Source organism: Pongo abelii, chromosome 5, assembly GCF_028885655.2.
Source record: "Pongo abelii isolate AG06213 chromosome 5, NHGRI_mPonAbe1-v2.0_pri, whole genome shotgun sequence".
Lineage (NCBI taxonomy): Eukaryota > Metazoa > Chordata > Mammalia > Primates > Hominidae > Pongo > Pongo abelii.
In genome coordinates this window covers 79659313-79678571 of record NC_071990.2, presented here as the reverse complement: position 1 = coordinate 79678571, position 19259 = coordinate 79659313, and the positions used below count along the sequence as shown (strand labels likewise).

Below are 19259 nucleotides of genomic sequence, written 5' to 3'. Positions count from 1 at the left end.
TGTTCTGAACTCTAAAGGCTCTATACTCCCATTAAATGCTAAAAGGCAGATAAATAATTCCCAGAAATAGCTTGAAAATGTGTGCAGCTCTCACTGAAACTGAGGGCCTTGTGTGAAAGAGGTTGCCAGGTTTAGAAGTTAATTATAACCTTAAATGTTCCTAAATATAAATTGTTTTATGGTCTTTTTTTCCCCCATTAAATTAGCACAGGACAGCTAAGTTTTAACTACGAGTTTAACTAAATGAATATTAAATTAATTTGAAAAGATAGAGACTTTTCACATTTCTTAGTACTAGGCCATTTGAATATTAAATAGTAAATAAGAGAGGCTTGGAGTTGAATTTGTAGACCCCATGTTTTTAGTAGCTTTCCTCATGTTTCTGGCGGTTTTGCTTTATTTCTCTTACTCTTTCTTTTCTCTGTAGTCCTAGCTGTGTCTCTCTCTCTCTCTTTCCATATCTTTCTATTTCTGTCATTACTCAAAGCTGTAGTTTGTTGCCTCCTGTCTGGTTTTCATTTTAATCAAAGAGTATAGTATGTCTCTTAATAGAAAGCAGTTTTACTGAATTTGATTTTTGCTTTACTTTTGTTGTTTCATGGGTAAATTCCAAATAAGTTTTTATTTGATTAAAGTTTTCCTCATTTTTATAATTGTTCTCTTAACCTTTCTTTTACTTAAGAGATTTAAAAAAAAAAAAAAGTTCCAGTGTCCACTAATCCAGAACAATATATTTCTCCTTGCAACGTTCCAAACGAGCAGAGGCTGCCAATCTACCACCCAGAATTTTTGTACATGCATACTTCTTCTGATGTTAACATGTTCTCAGTGTGACCTGTACTTTAGTTTTAGATAATTGTAGCTGTATATATCTAGGAAAGGGAGAAAGAGAAGCTCAAAATAGATACATCTCATATTGTGTTATCTCTTATGAATCAGGAGAAGAGTCTCTTTCTTTTCTTTTCTCCCTCACCGAACCCTCCCTCTCTCCCTCCCTCCCTTCCTCCCTTCTTTCCTTCCTTCTTTCTTCCTATCATCATCTAACAAGATAATGTCCTATATTTATACTCTCTGTGTTAAAAGGACTCTCTGATGCTTCCAGTCTATGTTTCAGCTTCTTTGGGTAAGGAAGTACTTTTGATCTTCTTACCATACACTTTAGTAATTATCACTTTCTTTCAGGTTTTAAGATTCTTTAGATTATATCTCTTTTTTATATATGTGTGTGTGTATGTATATATATATATACATACACACACACAGATATATATCTTGGTACAAAAGTCATGTTAATCTGTTGCCATGAATGTGAGTTTGTCTCTCCAGCTTCTCACACTGCATTATATGTGGTGAATTACTTTTATGTAGTAATTCTTTGACATAGTCCATGACTTGCTATCACAAGGGTATTTGAGATTTGATAGTTATATGAGAAAGTATATGAAATTATACAGAATTTAAACATGCAGATGAAAATGTTTTAACAAATGTTTGAGTGTTTTCTTTTGTGTTAAGCACAAAATATGAGGACCACAAGGGAGAATAAGACGTGGTCTTTATTTTTAGTCAGCCTACAGTTAAGTTGGGGATACAAAATATACAACATATACCTAAAGAGATAAATATTGATAAATAATTTCAAACAATAGCATGACAAATGAGAAAAGATAGCTGCTGTATCTTAAGATGTAGAGATCATGTCAGGGTGGATGATTGGAGACGTTTTGTTGAGGAGGAGGAATTGAAACTGCCTTGAAAGATAAATAGGAATCGAGTCAGTAAGAAAGAGAATGAATTTTATAAACAAGAGGAACATTATAAAAAGCTAAGTGTCATGACATGTTCATAGAAATTTAGATATTTAGAAAGCTTGATTGCAGTAGATTTTGGAAATAACGACGAAAAACAAATTGAGATGGACTGTCAGTGACTTCAAATGATCTCACAGGCATAAATACCTATGAACCTTGTGGGGGCTTTAGTAGATTATTTTATAGGATGGTCAAGAAGCTAAGAGAAAAATAGTTTGGTTGCCAGTAGTACTGTTTCAGGTATGAAATTGAATAAGTGTGAGGACAACTACTTTAATTAGTCATGAAATATTATAGGGGTAGTTGGTAGGAAATTTGTAAAGAAAAAAATACATAAATGACTTGGTGTTTTGTGACTATATTGGGATTTGGGCTATAGGATGACAGGGAGGAAAGATTTAATAAATGGGTTTATAGAGTGTTAAGCCTGGGTGACCTTGAGAACAATGGTTTTATTAGTGGAAATATGAAAGACATAAGGGAGAACTGACTTCTTTTTTCAGTTCATTTGTAATAATGTTTATTGCGTTGAACTACCTATGTGGAAATGGCCAGCTGGCACTTGGAGATAGACTGCTTAGAGGGGCTAGGAGTAAAAAGAAGAAAATGTTGAAGTGTTTCTTATAGAATATAGTTTACTTCCTCATGGAGACAGGAGAAGGAAGTGCAGAAGGCTTAGAAGTAAACTTTAGGAAATACTCATATATTTAGCAGAATGGAAAAGGGGTCACAATCCTTAGAGGGTGTGTCAAGGAAGACACACCATGCTAATATGCCAAAAAGACCAAAAGAAAATAAGCCTCAAGGAAGGCGTAATCAATAGTATTGCTCTTCCCAGAGAAATCAGAATATGGGTACAAAATGCTGTTAAATTTGAAGATATTTATTTTGGTAATATTTTTCTTTTGATGAAAATCTAGAGCTGATTTTTCAGAATCACTTTTATGTAATAATTTTTTTTCATTTTGTGTAATAATCTGATCTACTGATTTTTATCAAGTCAGGTCCGGCAGTTTCCTTTTTTATGTTGGCATAAGTTAAAGAATTTTCAGGATTAAAACAGCCATGCAATAACTATTTTAAAGTAATTTGATAACACCTGAACTGTTGGAATTTGGATTTTTTTTTTTTTTTTTTAAGACAGAGTCTTGCTCTGTCACCAGGCTGGAGTGCAGTGGCACGATCTCAGCTCACTGCAACCCCCGCCTCCTGGGTTCAGGTGGTTCTCCTGCCTGCCTCAGCCTCCCAAGTAGCTGGGACTACAGGCGAGCGCCACCACACCCAGCTAATTTTTGTGTTTTTAGTAGAGACAGGGCTTCACCATGTTGGCCAGGATCCAACACTTATTTCAAATATACATCTGAGTCCCTTTTGTATCTAGTTTACATATTTTTCTCTAGGTTGGCAAGCTCTAATCTAAAAGTTTTTTTAATACATAAGGAAGGACTTCTTAAGGGTTATTCTTAGCATAAATTCCATTTATCAGCTCTTTTCATTCTTGGTATATGAGTCTGTTTCATAAGATTATTTTAGGGTATTTTAAAAGTTGCATACATAATTTTAAATTTTGGAGTATTTCCTAGGTAAGATGCTTTCTTCTAATCAACAGTATGCAAAAAAAAAAAAGAACAAGACAAACTGACCCTGCTAATAGAATTGAAATAACTCTAGAAGAGGATGGTTCTGCCTAAGATAGCCCATATTTTTTAACCTTCCTACTTTGTGTTAAGGTTTTCTAGAAGCATATACTTCTCATATTCACTCTCTGTATATTCTTCATGATTGATATAATTGAGACCCTGAATTTTAGTGTGCATTCTGCTTTTAATATACTTCATCTCCAGATTTGTCCAGTTTTTTTCAACATACCTTTCAGAACCTCAGATGGTAGGATTTTAGAACTGGACTCTAGTGATCATTTATCTCCATCATTCCACAGAGATTAGGTGATTTACCTATTACTGATGGAGAGATGTCTTGGGTCTTCAACCTCATTCCTCTGTCTAATCATTCATTTTTCTGCTTCACGAAAATTATGTTAGTTGTGTATAGTACCTTCCCTCAGAAAAGGTATTAGTATTCTTTTCTTAATGAGTTCTCATCAGAGCTCTTAGCTCATAAGTTTTTGTATCATTTAATTTCTTTAAAGTTTAGTGTAAGTCTCTAAATGCCTAACAAGTTTATATTACTCATTTATTGGTAGTATTTATAGAATTCTTTAGTCAGTATGAGAATGTTCAAATAAGGGAGTCATTATTTTAACACATCTGATCCTCCCATCTCCTCCTTTTAAAAATAAAACAAAATACAATAATTGCTGAATATACTTTTATTTCTTTTCTTTTTACTCCTGTTATTCTTTTTGAAGTTTTCACAGTTACTGGTAAATACTGTCTCATAGATTATCTCAGCTAAACCTTACTGATATTTAATGTCTATGAGCTTTATGTGGTCTTTATTTCTATATATCCAAAATAATGCATAACAAGCATACTTGATTTTGTTAGAGGAATAATTCATCTAAAATGCACTTATTTTGATAATTCGTCATTACTTAGTAGTTTCACTCTGTTTCTAATTATTTTACTACAACTGTAGTAAGTGCTAGCTAGCATAAGCTCTATGTAGTATTAAATTTTATGTTGACACATTTTCTTGGTATGTAGTGCATTTAATTTTATGATAGGCTCATATACCTTTCATTTGGTGAGAGAGGGTATTTTTTTTCATTTTTGAAGATAAACCTTACTGCTTTCTAGTACATGTGAATATTCACATAGTGCCTTCATTTAAAATTTTGTTTTTGAGAATTCTTACTCTTAAATACTTTGACCCTTGTTTAAAAAGATAAAATTCTTTTCTTTTGATTGGCTTAGTTAATCATAACATACATTTTAAAACCAGCTAGGATATTTTTAGTTAATATAGAGAAAGTAAAATATTTTCCTGTTTTATATCATCAATTGTTTGGAAGCCTGGTCTTGGAAAACCTAGTCTGCAGTTTATAGGTATGGGTGTTTATTGTCTGAGGATCCATTAATAAATAGAGAGTTGGTCTTTTAATTGATGAAGTTAGAGGCACCTTTTCTAACTGGTTCATGAGTAAAGCAGATTCTTTTAATGCCTCCTTTAGGAAACAAATGGTTAATCCAAATAATATCCTTTCCTTTTTTCTGATATGATTGAAATATACTTTCATTTTCTCCATGTAAAAGTCACTTTGGAGTTAAACAGATGCATTATACCAAGAAAATTAATACTGTCTTGCCATATTCACAATGAAATGTGTTATATAGGACACACAGGCATCTTAAATATGATTGCTATTTTTTCTTTGCTCTTTTAGAGCTTTATAAGCTTCAACTGTCCCCAAAGATTATTTTAGAGATCTACTAACTGTAAATATGGCAACAATGGAAATAATAGAGTCAAGGGTTGATTAGTCCTACTTGCCCCCCAACCCTCACCCCCAAAAAGAAAAAATGTTTGTTTAAACAACACATGAAGGATACCATGCTTAGGAACATTTATCAGATTTCCTTTGAAATTGCTAAATTGGACTACTTTCAAGTCTGCACTCTACTGTCTACTTAAAATTGTAATCTTAGACTTGTAATTACACTTCTGGAAACATTTATTAGAGTAGATTTATAAAGTAGTTGCTTTTTTGTTCTCTCTCTTGCCTTCTGTGAAATTTTGAGTGAACTGAGTTAAAAAAAAATCATTTAACAACACATGGCTAAGGCAGTTTCAATCCCCTAATTTTTAGTTTTTGATATAAAAGTCTATTTAGAGGTGTACTTTGTTCATGTGGTTGCTTATTTATAACAGTTCATGTAACTTTTTTTTTATTTGCCTAGGAAAACCCTGAAAAATAAAGACTTGAATCCTGAATTTGTACTTATAGTCTTTCATTTTTGGCAAATGCCTAGCTGTATGGCTCCTGGTGCCCTTATGGTAATCTGGAGAAATAGTTATATTCTTTCTCGTTTTTGAATTGTTTTAAAGTAGACTTGGAATCAGTTACCTTCCTCTCCTATCTTATCATCCTCCAACTTTCTTCACACTCGAGATATAATCCTGTTTCACTTATGATTCATTTCCTTTCTTTTCTAAGTTTTTGTGTATATTAAACATTAGATAATTTTACTAGTTTTATCTAATATGGTTACATTTTTTAAAAAGTTATTCTTTCTTTTCTATTATTGTAACCATCCAAAAGAGCATTAATAAGCACTGTTGCACACATTTCTTCTTTTTAGCAAGCCAAAGGAAAAAGCTAGCTTTCTTTTTGAGGCAATCCCAGTTGTGGTATTGTATTAACTTCTTAGGTAAAGTCCTTTCTTTTATAGAAATATTTTCTCTTTTTACCAAAATGCAAACCTTCCTTGAGAAATCAGTTATTCTTCTTCTGAATTTTAACTTCTGCATTTGGTGAACTGTACATCCATCCTTATGCCACATTTTTAATACTAAAGAAAGAAAGTTACCACCTTTCTCTTTTCCAAGCATTTCCTGGGATATTACTAATAAAGCTCAATTTGTTCTAGATCAGTGGATACCGGAACAGAAAGGAGGTATTTCTTACCTGATAATGTGTGTGTGTTCCGATTCTGCTAATCCAGAAATCCAACAGCATTTGTTGAAAATCATCCTTAGTTGTTATTTGTTAGGGAGTCAACTCCCTATTTTAGTTGTTTCTGAAATTCAGTCCCTAGATGTGCTTTAGATAGGGTAGAATTTTTACCTCTTTCAGAACACTGCTAAAGAAGTTTTCAACTGGAACATAGTCTGAAGAAGCACTGAGAGCAAAAAATTCAGAGTGGTGATTGGCCACCTCTGTTTGATTGACAGGTTGCAGGGAGGAAACCCATTCGTTCTGGATTAATGGAACTGGAAAACAGAAAACAATTATCAGGTAAAAAAAACCTTTTCTTTAACCTTTGAAATTCACCATTTAAAAGACGAGTCAGACTACCAGGGAATTTATTACCAAAAATAATAAAATCTAGTGTCATTTGAGCAATGATCTCTGGCTACTACTTCCAAGAATTACCAAAAAATCGGTACAGTTGCTACATGTCAGCTTTTGCAGAAAGGGCATGATTGAACGGAGATAGATGGAGTGTAAGACATAATTATGTGTTAAGTCTGAGTTTAAAACATGAAACAGAATTCTATGGGTGGGGGAGTTGATATTCTTTTATTTCCTGAATTGTGTTTGGTCTGTGGATAGAGTACTTTATTTTTCAAGGCTATTAATCTGGCACTTTTCATGAATATTCATAAATTTTATTACTGTACTATGCTTGTTTTACTTAATCTTCACTTCATTAGGATGTATGCCTTTATCATAAAATTATTGTAATAATAGTGACCAATTCTTTTCATTTTAATGGTAGTTTTCTTACTGTTGGTTAAATATATTTCAGATTGAAGGCCAAGGACATGGCGCGGTATTTGACTGCAAATGCTCTCCTGATGGTCAGCATTTTGCATGCACAGACTCTCATGGACATCTTTTAATTTTTGGCTTTGGGTCCAGTAGCAAATATGACAAGGTAGAGTATGATGACTATATATCATGTCCTTATTTTTTTTTAATGCATGTTTAGGGGTTGTATGTTTTTGGAGTGGGTGAGAATCAGCATCTTTACATTCAGGATAAAATTCGAAGAATCTTGTGTTAAGTAGTCTGGAGACTTAGTTTTGGAAAGGAAGGTGAAGACAGCAGTTAAATCTCACTTTATTAGGGCTTGTTATTTAAAAATCTGCATATTTCAGAAAAAAAGAACTCTTAGCCTGCTGGAGCAATCTGGATTGGAATTCTTAACTTGGGGTATATAAACTGGAGATGGAAGATGTTATCCATAGTGGGACTCTGAAATTATGTAAAATGTTTTTTTAATATAGATAATATGTACTTATCTAGGGTACAAATCTGTGGCTTTCATGTGGCTCTTAAAAATGTATTATATTACCTGATTGTAGTTAATGTTTTTTATTAAAGATCCTGTCCAGTTTTGGGGGGACTTTTTTTACAGAGTAGGGGTGAAATGTCTCACTATGTTGCCTAGGCTGGCTTTGAATTCTTGGGCTCAAACAATCCTCTCATTTCAGCCTGCTAAAGAACTGCGGCTGGCACTACAGGCTCAGCAGTTAAAGACCCCAACTTTAAGATTAGTGACTAGAAGAATTAAATTGCTTACTAGTGGTGGAATGGTATAAAAGGTTATGATAGTAAATATTGAGTAGTTTATAATTTAGTTAAAAAAATTGCAAATTAACCAGTGAAATTTTAAATAATAAAATTTATGTCCTGGTTGAGTTTATATTAATAATTTCATATAATCTCAAAACATTTAGAGAAAATGCTTATTAACCCTTAGAAAATCTTATGTGATTTTTATAGTAATATTACACAAATCATACTTACTGTATACCTAAGGATTTAAGATAAAGCATGGTAGCTCTGTGGAAGTAAAAATACTGTTGAATGATTTATGACTAGATTTGATGTTACCGTTTAATTTAAAATTGAATATTGAATAGCTTATTTTTAGTGGTAGCTTTTCTACACAGTAGCCTCCTCTTATCCACAGGGAATATGTTCCAAGACTCCAAATGGATGCCTAAAACTTTGGAGAGTACCAAACCCTATTCACACTGTGTTTTTTCTATACAGTAATGGGTGGGTAGCATATCTAGACAATGTGGATATGCTGGACAAAGGGATGATTTGTGTCCCAAGTGAGATGGCACATGATTTCATTATGCATTTTGGAACAGTGCACAGTTAAACTTATGAGTTGTTTATTTCTGGAATTTTCTGTTCAGCATTTTTGGAGTCAGGTTGACCACAGGTAACTGAAACCATGGAAAGCAAAATTGCAAATAAGAGGGGACTCCTGTGTATAATCCCTTCCTTGTTTCAGAGAAAATGTAAAGCAGCTACTTTTCTGATCATAATACTTAAGGTAGAAAATTAAAATACCTATTTATAATTAATTGAGGAAAATAATATTTTAAAAATTGTTGCTTAATACCATTATTCGTATTCAGATGTTTGCTTTCTGTTAGAAATGATATAGACTTTTTTCCTACAATGATACATTTTTATTTTTCCAGTCTTTTATGGACTTTTCTTTTTACAGATAGCAGATCAGATGTTCTTTCATAGTGATTATCGGCCACTTATTCGTGATGCCAACAATTTTGTATTAGATGAACAGACTCAGCAAGCACCTCATCTTATGCCTCCCCCTTTTTTGGTTGATGTTGATGGTAACCCTCATCCATCAAGATATCAAAGATTAGTTCCTGGCCGTGAAAATTGCAGGGAGGAGCAACTCATCCCTCAGATGGGAGTAACTTCCTCAGGTAGGTGCTCATTTTCTTAGACAATCAAATTTTCTTCTTCCCACTGAACTGTTAAAATTGCTAATTGAGTAAAACTTTGTTTTCAGTTGTTAAGTGGATAAGAAGTAAAAGTGTGTTTTATACTTTTATACAGGTCTTTGATCATGCTTAAGGATTACAAGTTAATTATGGAATATTGGTGATTTACAGCAATAATTTTGATTTATTATCCATTTGTAACCCCTAGGGATCAATAAGGTAGTTCCTGTATTTGGTGTGAAACAAGTCAATTCATTTACTTACTCAGCAATATTTATTGATAATCTCTTCTGTCTCTAACACCTGCTAAGCCATGGCTATTCAGTAGTGGATTAAACAAACATGATCCTTGCTTTCATGGAATGGGTTAGTAGATTAATAAACACAGTTCATTAAAATAAACTAATACACAGTTCAAATTGTGATGAATGTTACTAAAGGGAATAATAGCATGATGTGAGAAAGATTGTAGATTGCCTGTTCACATTGAAGATGTTTTAAAAAGTTACCAACTTTTAAAGGTTTATAAGAGGATTGACATGGAAAGTGTTGAGAGCTGTTTTAGTGAAGTATAATGGAGTGTTGAAGGATTAAATGAGAGTTAAAATGGAGTCAAAGTCTACAAACTGCTTTCCCTCTTTTGACAAGAAATGCAGCACTAGTGTATTAAGTAAAAATAATGGAAAGGTTCTGTAAAGAAGGTTAAACCAGTTTTGTCATTATGAATACTTCTACTATATTTTTAGACTAGAAAAATATTTATGAAAATATTTTAAGTTCTAGACTTTAATCGACAAAAGCTTCTAAGTAGCTTTTGTGTTGAGTGACTTTTAAATAATGAAATTAGATTCTGTAAGGAGCACAGAAAAAATCAACCTCAAACCTGCATCTTATTTTTCTTAAAGGATTTAACATGAAGTTGCAATAAAGATGGACATACTGGATAGAAAGGGCTCCTCTTGGAATTAGACATGTCCACTTAGAATGGAGGGTGAGAAGAAGCATTAGAGGAATCATTCCTGCTGCTACTCCTAGAGTAGTGCAGTCCAGTGGACTTGAATATCTGGAGTTTGTGAGATTAATTTGTCTCAGTAAGTGGACACAGCATGAACTCAAAAGAATAAGTAGTATTCGAGAAGTATGGACAGGTACTCAGATTAGATAAGTTTCAGTATTAGAGAAGTTCTGGTCATAGGACTGAAATTAAGAGAAATGTCTTCAGCCTCTCGGAGAGGAATTGGCAAAATCAGATTGTTCCCAAGCCTCAAAATAGATAGCTACTTTAGGGTTTCAGACACAGGGAAATAAGGAAAAGACTCATTTATTAAAGTATCAGTGCTAATTAATTATTATTACTTTTTAAATCCATTTACCGATTTATAAAGGGCTTTCATAAACAATATTTAATCCTGTATCTATGATATTCCAGTCCTGCAAGTTGAGAGAATTCAAAATTTAGTGGTATTGTGTCATAGAATCACAGGGACTGTAACCTCAGCTCTGATTCTCAGTCCATTGTTCTTTCTTCCATATAAAGTAGGCATAATCTTAAAAATGAAATAGATACCAGTTGTTGGTATCCATAAGAGAATCCATAGCAATAATACTGGGTTTGTAATGAGTCCCAAAATTTTTCAGTGTTCTAATTCTCAGAATTCAGAGTAAAAATCTTTTTTTGTCATATTTTAGACTTATTGAGTCTAAAATTGGTTAATACAAGAACAGAACAAAAGCAAAATACTTTTCAAAAAAACCTTAGCTTTTTATTTGCAAATCCAGATAATAAAATTTATTCTGGGAAATCTCTCAGAGTTAGGGAAAAATAGATTTGAGTTATTATAATAATAAATTAGCTTGTTATATTGGCACCGTACAACATACTTTAAATGTGTTTTTTTCAGTTGTAAACTTGAGCTATATCAGATTATTCATCAGTATTCCAACATGGTTTTCCAACAGCAAACCAGGAAAGAAGTATAAGACATTTGAACTTTTACTTCTCTCTGCTTTTACCACTTCTACTTTGGTGACCTTAAACAAGTTATTTTATCCTATTGAATTTTAGTTTTCTCTTGTAAATGAAATTATGCATTTAATACATGTAATTTCTTTTTCCTTTTACCTTTTTTACTACTGCTTCATTTCAGAATATCCTTGCTCTCTTTTCTTACCATTTAAGCCCACCCTAAAATTCTGAGCTGATCAGATCTTCTCATATACTTGTATGGCTGATAGTAATTGCTCCCTTCTTTATACTCATGGCAATATTTTTCATATATTTTATAATATACCTTTTAAAAATTTATTCAGCAAGAGTGAATATTTTTTAATGCCTAGCATTGTACTAGATTTAGATAAGTGAGACAGTTCATGCTTTTGAGGAACTAACTGGTTTGGACTTCATTTATGTTTTATATTGGTCTGAATACTTAGATATGTATGGGTTGTTTAAGAAAGTGAAAGAGGGTAGCAGGTAATTCAGAAGTAATTGGAAAGATTTCACAGAGGAAATATCATGGAAGTGCCATTTTAGTTGGTGCTGGAATGGTAAGTTAGAGATTGTCATGTTTATCTTTACAGTGGGAATATTGTGTTCAAAAGTTTCAGTGCATGAAGGTGTTTTCTTGTTAGAAGGGCAGAAGTCAAGTGGTCCTGTATGAGTGGTACAAGTAAGCATTAATGCTGGAAAAGTTGGATGGATTAAAATACAAGTTTCTCCCTGCTTCACAGCCTTTGTACCTCTTGTGTTCTACCTGAAGTGTTCCTTATCTAGATCTCTATGTGGCTATCTAATTTAAATCTCAGCTCAAATGCTACCTTGTCCGAGAGGGCTTCTCTGATTTTTCTGACCCACCATCACCTTCTTTATTTCAACACCTTTCTTTCATACTCTGTATTAACTCCTGGGTTATTGTTTACTTTCCCCATCAGTATGTTAGCTCCCTAAAGAGTAGGGATCTTCATGTCCCTTATTTACCACTAGATCTCAGTACCTGGCGTAGTTCCTAACATATAGTAGACAGTCAATAATGTATTGAATAAACGAGGCAGTAAACATTTTTTTTTAAGAAAGTGGGTAATCAGATGTGTCATTTTAAAAGAAACTATGATGTAAGTGGAAAACCTTACTATTGCCACTTATTAGATGTGTGACTTCAAACAGTTATTTTGGTTGTTTCATCTGTAAAGTGGAGTTGTTTATACATACCTAATGGAGTTACCATATGGATTATGAGTATCTGAGTCATGATAAACACTTAGTAAACGTTAGCAACCATCCTCATCATTATTTTTGATAAACTAAGATGGACAGATGTTTTCTTTCCCTTTTTTTTTATCTCCCATCATTTACAGTTGATAATTTAAGTCTTTTACCCAAGCAACATTTATGTTTAATTCTGAACATAAAACTGAATTTATGTTTAATTATGTTAATTCTGAACTGATAAGTGAGGTTGGTGAGTAAAATGGTTTGAATAGTAGCTAAAATATTTGTAATATTTTGTGTGGTATTGTATAGGACTGAATCAAGTTTTAAGTCAGCAAGCAAACCAGGAGATCAGCCCACTGGACAGCATGATTCAAAGACTACAACAGGAGCAAGACCTGAGACGTTCTGGTGAAGCAGGTATCAGTAATACCAGCCGTTTAAGTAGAGGTAAGCAGGTATTCTATTTTAAGTGGAATATTTAAAAATTTGAAACAGCCTAAATCTCCCACAGTGTTAAGTGGTTTAAAAAAATTATAGTACATCCGTAAAATGAAATATTAGGTCGCCAAAATGATCAGGGTTTTGAAGAATATTTAATGACCTAAGAAAATGGTTCATAATGAGATTTCAAGTTAGAGATAATGAGTTTTTAAATGTGTGTATCTTCCACATTTTCTATAGTAAACATGTAGAATAGTCAAAGCCACATTCTTGAACATCTCATCACCCTTATTGTTGTATATTATTAAATTTTAAGAGTCAAAACAGATTTATGAACCATAAATACTCTTGGGTTTGTCTAGTTTGCTTCTTATGAAGTTTTCTCAAAAATACTTAGCATTTTTTTTAAAGTAATGATTTTATATCCTTGGGGCTTAATAGTCTATAGTTATGATTCATTGACTTATCTGATCAACTGAATAACCATGTTTTGTTTTCATTAAACCACTTTTACCTGTGGTTTAGTTCCTGATATGGTAATTTAATTATTTTGCCACAATATGAAGTTTCATATGGAAGATAGTGTTTTATCTCTTTTTTCTGTTATAAACTAATGGAGAAATATCTCTAAGTAGAACTTAATATAGTAACTTTTTCACTTAGGCTCCATAAGTTCTACCTCAGAGGTTCATTCACCACCAAACGTAGGACTAAGACGTAGTGGACAAATTGAAGGTGTACGGCAAATGCACAGCAACGCACCAAGAAGTGAAATAGCCACAGAGCGGGATCTTGTAGCTTGGAGTCGAAGGGTGGTAGTACCCGAGCTATCAGCTGGTGTAGCCAGGTAAGGGAAGTTGTGAATTTTTATGTACCATAGTTCCTTGGGTTCATTTTTAGTTAACAGCATTCACAGCATAATACCTTTTCAGCTCTGTAATTCCTCTGAAATTTATCTGGAAGGGTAGTATAAACTATTCATGACTGTAGAAAAATTAAGTTTCTAAAATATAGTTATTTCTAGAATGATTTATGTAAATGATAAGAATGATATGTGTTAAGGTCAACAGGAAAATCATAAATTTGGATTGACCAAGTAGGAGGTTTTATTGAGTAGCATATTTCAGTCTTGGTTTGTCCTGTTTAACTATATCTTAAAATACATTTTATAAAGTTTGTTATAATTATTTAATTTTTTAATGGATTTAGCCAGCCATTCACATGATATTCAGATGCAAAAAAAATTGGAAAATATAAAAAGATTTTATATATATTAAAATATTTATGTTTAAAAGTATACATTTATGACTTTAAAAGTATTGATTTAAAATTCTATTCTCTTAGACCATGCCATGAGGGAACTTTATATCCAGTTCATTTTGATCTTCAGTTATGAAATACTCATGAATGAGGCCTATATGAACTTCAGTAAGGCTGATTTCTGTGTATGAAGTATATTCTAAGTATGAAGGTCAAAATGTGAATTTGAATTTAAGATTGTCTAGTTCTTCAACTCAGAAGATAGTAGTAATTACATAATTAAAATTTTGGTCTTAATGTTCATTATAGATTATGCTTTTTGATTGGACATACTTTGAATTTATGTTAGGATTTAGAATTAAATACACACCAAAGGTATACATTTACACTTTCTTATGACAAATATGCCCAGTTATCCATCATAAATTAATTAACTCACATGGTATATTTTTAATTAGATTCTTGTTTACTTTTTAATTCTAATGTTAAGGTTTGAAAGGGGTCAAATAAATAATGCCAATTTTTTCAACACCAATTCTGAAATAATTGAAAAACAACATGGAGAATAAGACATAGTAAATCAGACTATCACTGTTTGTTACTATCACTTTTTATTTCGTGAAATAAAACCCATATCAGTTACAAAAAGTAATATTCCACAAAAACCATATCAGTAACAAAAAGTAATATTCACCAGACACAGATAGCAGTGGGCCACAGTTTTTCTCCCCTTGTGGGACATGTGGTTTGCTTCTTTAAGATGCAGGGCAAAATGTATAATTGCACACAATGGCATAAGGCTGGGCTGTGCTAAGCTGGGTTTTTCTTCCAGAGCATATCAGTTGACTAATTTACTCCTCCTCTGGAGAGGAATGAGTCAGGAGATAAGATTGCTAGTTGTTGGTTGAGGCTCCTGCACATGGAAGGGAACCTGAAGAGTGAGGAAGATTTATTTCTCTTCAAATATTCTTCATCCTTTTATTCCTTTATCATTGGGCTTAACTATTCATTGGCCTATGGTCAAGCAAGACTGTGGCCATAACTTTAACAGATAATTCTTTCTTTGGGCTTCCTAGAGCTTTGTCTCTGAAACTTTGTACTTATCCTATGGGAATCTTCCTAAGAATCTCTCCAGTGGGTAGTCTAAAGTTTCCTTTTAAAAAGGCTCTCTGAAATGGGTCAGCCTCATCCATTAATTAAAATGGAATCCAATGACATACCCAACAGGGGGCTAAGTAACAGAAATAATCTCATAACTCAATAGTAAACAACAGAATCCAAACAGAGAATGGGGAAAAGACATGAACAGACATTTACCAAAGAGGATCTATAGATGACAAATAAGCACATGAAAAGATAATCAATGTCATTAACCATTAGGGAAATACAAGTTGAAACCACAATGAAATATCACTGCATTCTTCTCAGAATGGTTAAAATAAAAAATAAGTGACAGCAGCAAATGCTAGAGAGGATGTAGAGAAAACTGAATTACTCATGCATTGCTAGTGGGAATGTAAAATGATAGAGCCATTTTGGGAAACAGTTTTGCACTTTCCTAAAATCCTAAACATGCAACTGCCTGTCATATGACCCAGCAATTGCACTATTGGGAATTTATCCTAAAGAAATGAAAACTCATGTTCACACAAAAACCTGAACATAAATGTATAGCAGCTTTATTTTTAATACCCAAAAGCCAGAAAGATACCTAGATGTATTTCAGTGGGTAGATGGTTAAACAATGGTATATTCACACCATGGACTACTACTGTGCAATAAAAAGGAACAGCATATTGATACAATGGGTATGAATCTTGAGGGAATTATGCTGAGTGGAGAAAAATAATTTCAAAGTACATTCTGTATGATTCCATTTATGAAATATTCTTGAAATGACAAGGGTATAGGAATGGAGAGCAGATTTAGGTTGCTAAGATACAGGCATACTTTGGGGATATTGCAGGTTTGGTTCCAGACCAGTGCAGTAAAGCAGCTCACATGATTTTGTTTGTTTGTTTCCCAGTGCATATAAAAGTTAAGGTTATACTATTCTATAATCTGTTAATTGAACAATATGATTATGTCTGAAAAAAACTACATACCTAATTTGAAAATTGTTTAGTGCTGAAAAACGCTAACAACCATCTGAACCTTCAGTGATTATACTCTTCTTGCTGGTGAAGGGTCTTGCCTCAATGTTGATGGCTGCTGGCTGATCAGAGTGGAGGTTGCTGAAGGTTGGAGTGGCTGTGGCAATTTCTTAAAATAAGATAATAATAAAGCTTGCCACATTGATTTGACTCCTCTCATGAAATATTTCTGTGTAGAACTTATTTCAAAACTGGGGTCAGTCCTCTCAAACCCTGCCATTGCTTTATTAAGTTCATGTAATTTTCTTTTCTTTTCTTTTTTTTTTGAGATGGAGTCTTACTCTGTTGCCCAGGCTGGAGTGCAGTGGCGTGATCTCGGCTCACCGCAACATCCACCTCCCAGGTTCAAGCAATTCCCCTGCCTCAGCCTTCCCAGTAGCTGGGACTACAGGCGCATGCCACCATCCCTGGATAATTTTTTGTAGTTTTAGTAGAGACGGGGTTTCACCCTGTTAGCCAGGATGGTCTTGATCTCCTGACCTTGTGATCTGCCCACTTCAGCCTCCCAAAGTGCTGGGATTACAGGCATGAGCCACCGCGCCTGGCCAAGTTCATATAGTTTTCTACAATCTTTGTTAACATTTCAGCAATGTTCAAAGCATATTCACTAGAGTAGCCTCCCTCAAGAAACCTCTTTGTTCATCCATGAGCCGCTCCTCATTCGTTTATAGAGTTTTATTATGCAACTTCAGCACTTCAGTCACATCTTTAGTTGCCGCTTCTAATTCTAGTTCTCTTGCCGTTTCCATTACATCTACAGTAACTTCTTCCACTGATGTCTTCAGCCTTCGGAATCATCTATGAGGGTTGGAATCAGCTTCTTTCAAACTCCTGTTAATAGTGATATTTTTCCTCTTCCCATGAATCATAAATGTTCTTAATGGCATCTAGAATGGTGAATCCTTTCCAGAAGGTTTTCAGTGTACTTTGCCCAGATCTGTTAGCAGAATAACTATCTAGTGCAGCTATAGCCTTATGAAATATAATTTCTTAAATAAAAAGACTTGAAAATCAAAATTATTCCTTGACCCATAGGCTGCAGAATGGATGTTTGGTTAGCAGGCATGAAGAGAACACTAATCACCTTGTATATCTCCATCAGAGCTCTGGGGTGATTAGGTGCATTATCGATGAACAGTAATATTTTGAAAGCAATCATGTTTTCCGAGTAGTAGGTCTCAACAGTGGACTAAAAATATTCAGTAAACCATGCTATAAATAGATGTGCTGCCATCTAGACTTTGTTGTTTCATTTATGGAGCACAAGATGAGTATATTTATCATAATTCTTAAGTGCCCTAGGATTTTTGGAATGATAAATGAGCATTAGCTTCAACTTGAAGTCACTAGCTGCGTTAGCCCCTAAGAAGAGATTTAGACTGTCCTTTGAAGCTTTGAAGCCAAGCCCTTACTTCTCTCTAGCTGTGAAAGTCCAGATGATATCTTCTTCCATTTAGATGGCTGTTTGATCTGTTACTTCATTGAAAATCTGTTGTTTAGTGTAGCTACTGTCTTCAGTGATCTTAGCTAGTTATTCTGGATAAATTGCTGCAGCTACTTCATCAGCACTTGCTGCTTCACCCTACACTTTTATGTTACACAGGTAGTTCTTAGGCCTCATGAACCAACCTCTGCTAGCTTCCAACTTTTCTTCTGCAGCTTTTTCCCCTCTTCCAACCTTCATAGGAGAGAAGAGAGTTAGGGCCTTGCTCTGGATTAGGCTTTGGCTTAAGGGAATGTTGTAGCTGGTTTGATCTTCTATCCAGACCACAAAAACTATTTCTGTATCAGCAACAAGCCTGCATCACTTTCATATCATTCCTATGTTCACTGGAGTAGCATATTTAACTTCCTTCAAGAGCTTTTCCTTTTCATTCAAAACATGGTTGTTTGGCACAAGAGGCATAGCTTTCAGCCTGTCTCAGCTTTTGACATGCTTTCATCACAGAGTTTAATCATTGCTACCTTTGATTTAAAGTGAGAGATGTTTTCACTGGATCAGTTAGGGTTTTTAATTGCCCTAACTTTAATATTGTTCTGTCTCAGGGAATAGTGAGGCCTGAGGAGAGGGAGAAGATGGGGCAATGGCTAGTCGGTGGAGCAGTCAGAACACACGTAACATTTGTCAGTTAAGTTCATTGTCCTATATAGGTGAGGTTCATGGTGCTTCAAAACAACTACAATAGAAGCATAAAAAATTACTGATAACAGATCTCCATAATAGATATAATGGTAGTGAAAAAGCCAGAAATATTTTAAGAATTACCAAAATGTGACACAGAGACACGAAGTTAGCATATGTGGTTGAAAAATGGCACTTGCTCATTGCAGGGTTCCCACAAACTTGCAGCTTGTAAAAAAAAAAGCACTATCTGCAAAGCACAGTAAAACAATGTATGCCTGTGTCCGCACACACACAAACTAATAGAAACTAATAGAAGTAAAACTGGGGAAGTCTGAGTAAGATCAATGGATTGTATAAATGTCAGCATCCTCCTTCTGATGTTGTACTACGTTTTGCAAAATGTTACCATTTGGGGGAATTGGATAAAGGATACAAAGTTTTGCAAAATATTACTATTTTGGGCCTGGCGCGGTGGCTCACGCCTGTAATCCCAGCACTCTGGGAGGCTGAGGTGGGCAGTTCACGAGGTCAGGAGATCGAGACCATCCTGGCTAACACAGTGGAACCCTGTCTCTACTAAAAATACAAAAAATTAGCCGGGCGAGGTGGCGGGCGCCTGTAGTCCCAGCTACTCCGGAGGCTGAGGCAGGAGAATGGTGTGAACCCCGGGGGGCGGAGCCTGCAGTGAGCTGAGATCGTGCCACTGCACTCCAGCCTGTGCGACAGCGAGACTCCATCTCAAAAAAAAAAAAAAAAAAAAAAAAAAAGTTACTATTTGGGGGAACTGGATAAAGGATACAAATAATCGCTGTTATTTCTTACAACTGTATGTTAATCTATAATTATTGCAGTAAAAAGTT

General features: G+C 34.2%; 1 protein-coding gene across 3 annotated transcripts in view; it reads left to right on the top strand.

Annotated features, from left to right (window-relative positions):
* Positions 1-19259, top strand: part of PHIP (pleckstrin homology domain interacting protein) — a 139208-nt gene that overhangs the window by 69428 nt on the left and 50521 nt on the right. For all 3 annotated transcript variants that reach the window (XM_009242016.4, XM_002817078.6, XM_054557779.2), the window contains 4 exons: positions 7244-7372; positions 8966-9191; positions 12730-12867; positions 13525-13708. In XM_009242016.4, coding sequence (XP_009240291.2) covers positions 7244-7372; positions 8966-9191; positions 12730-12867; positions 13525-13708 — 677 coding nt within the window. The remainder of the gene's footprint in view (positions 1-7243; positions 7373-8965; positions 9192-12729; positions 12868-13524; positions 13709-19259) is intronic.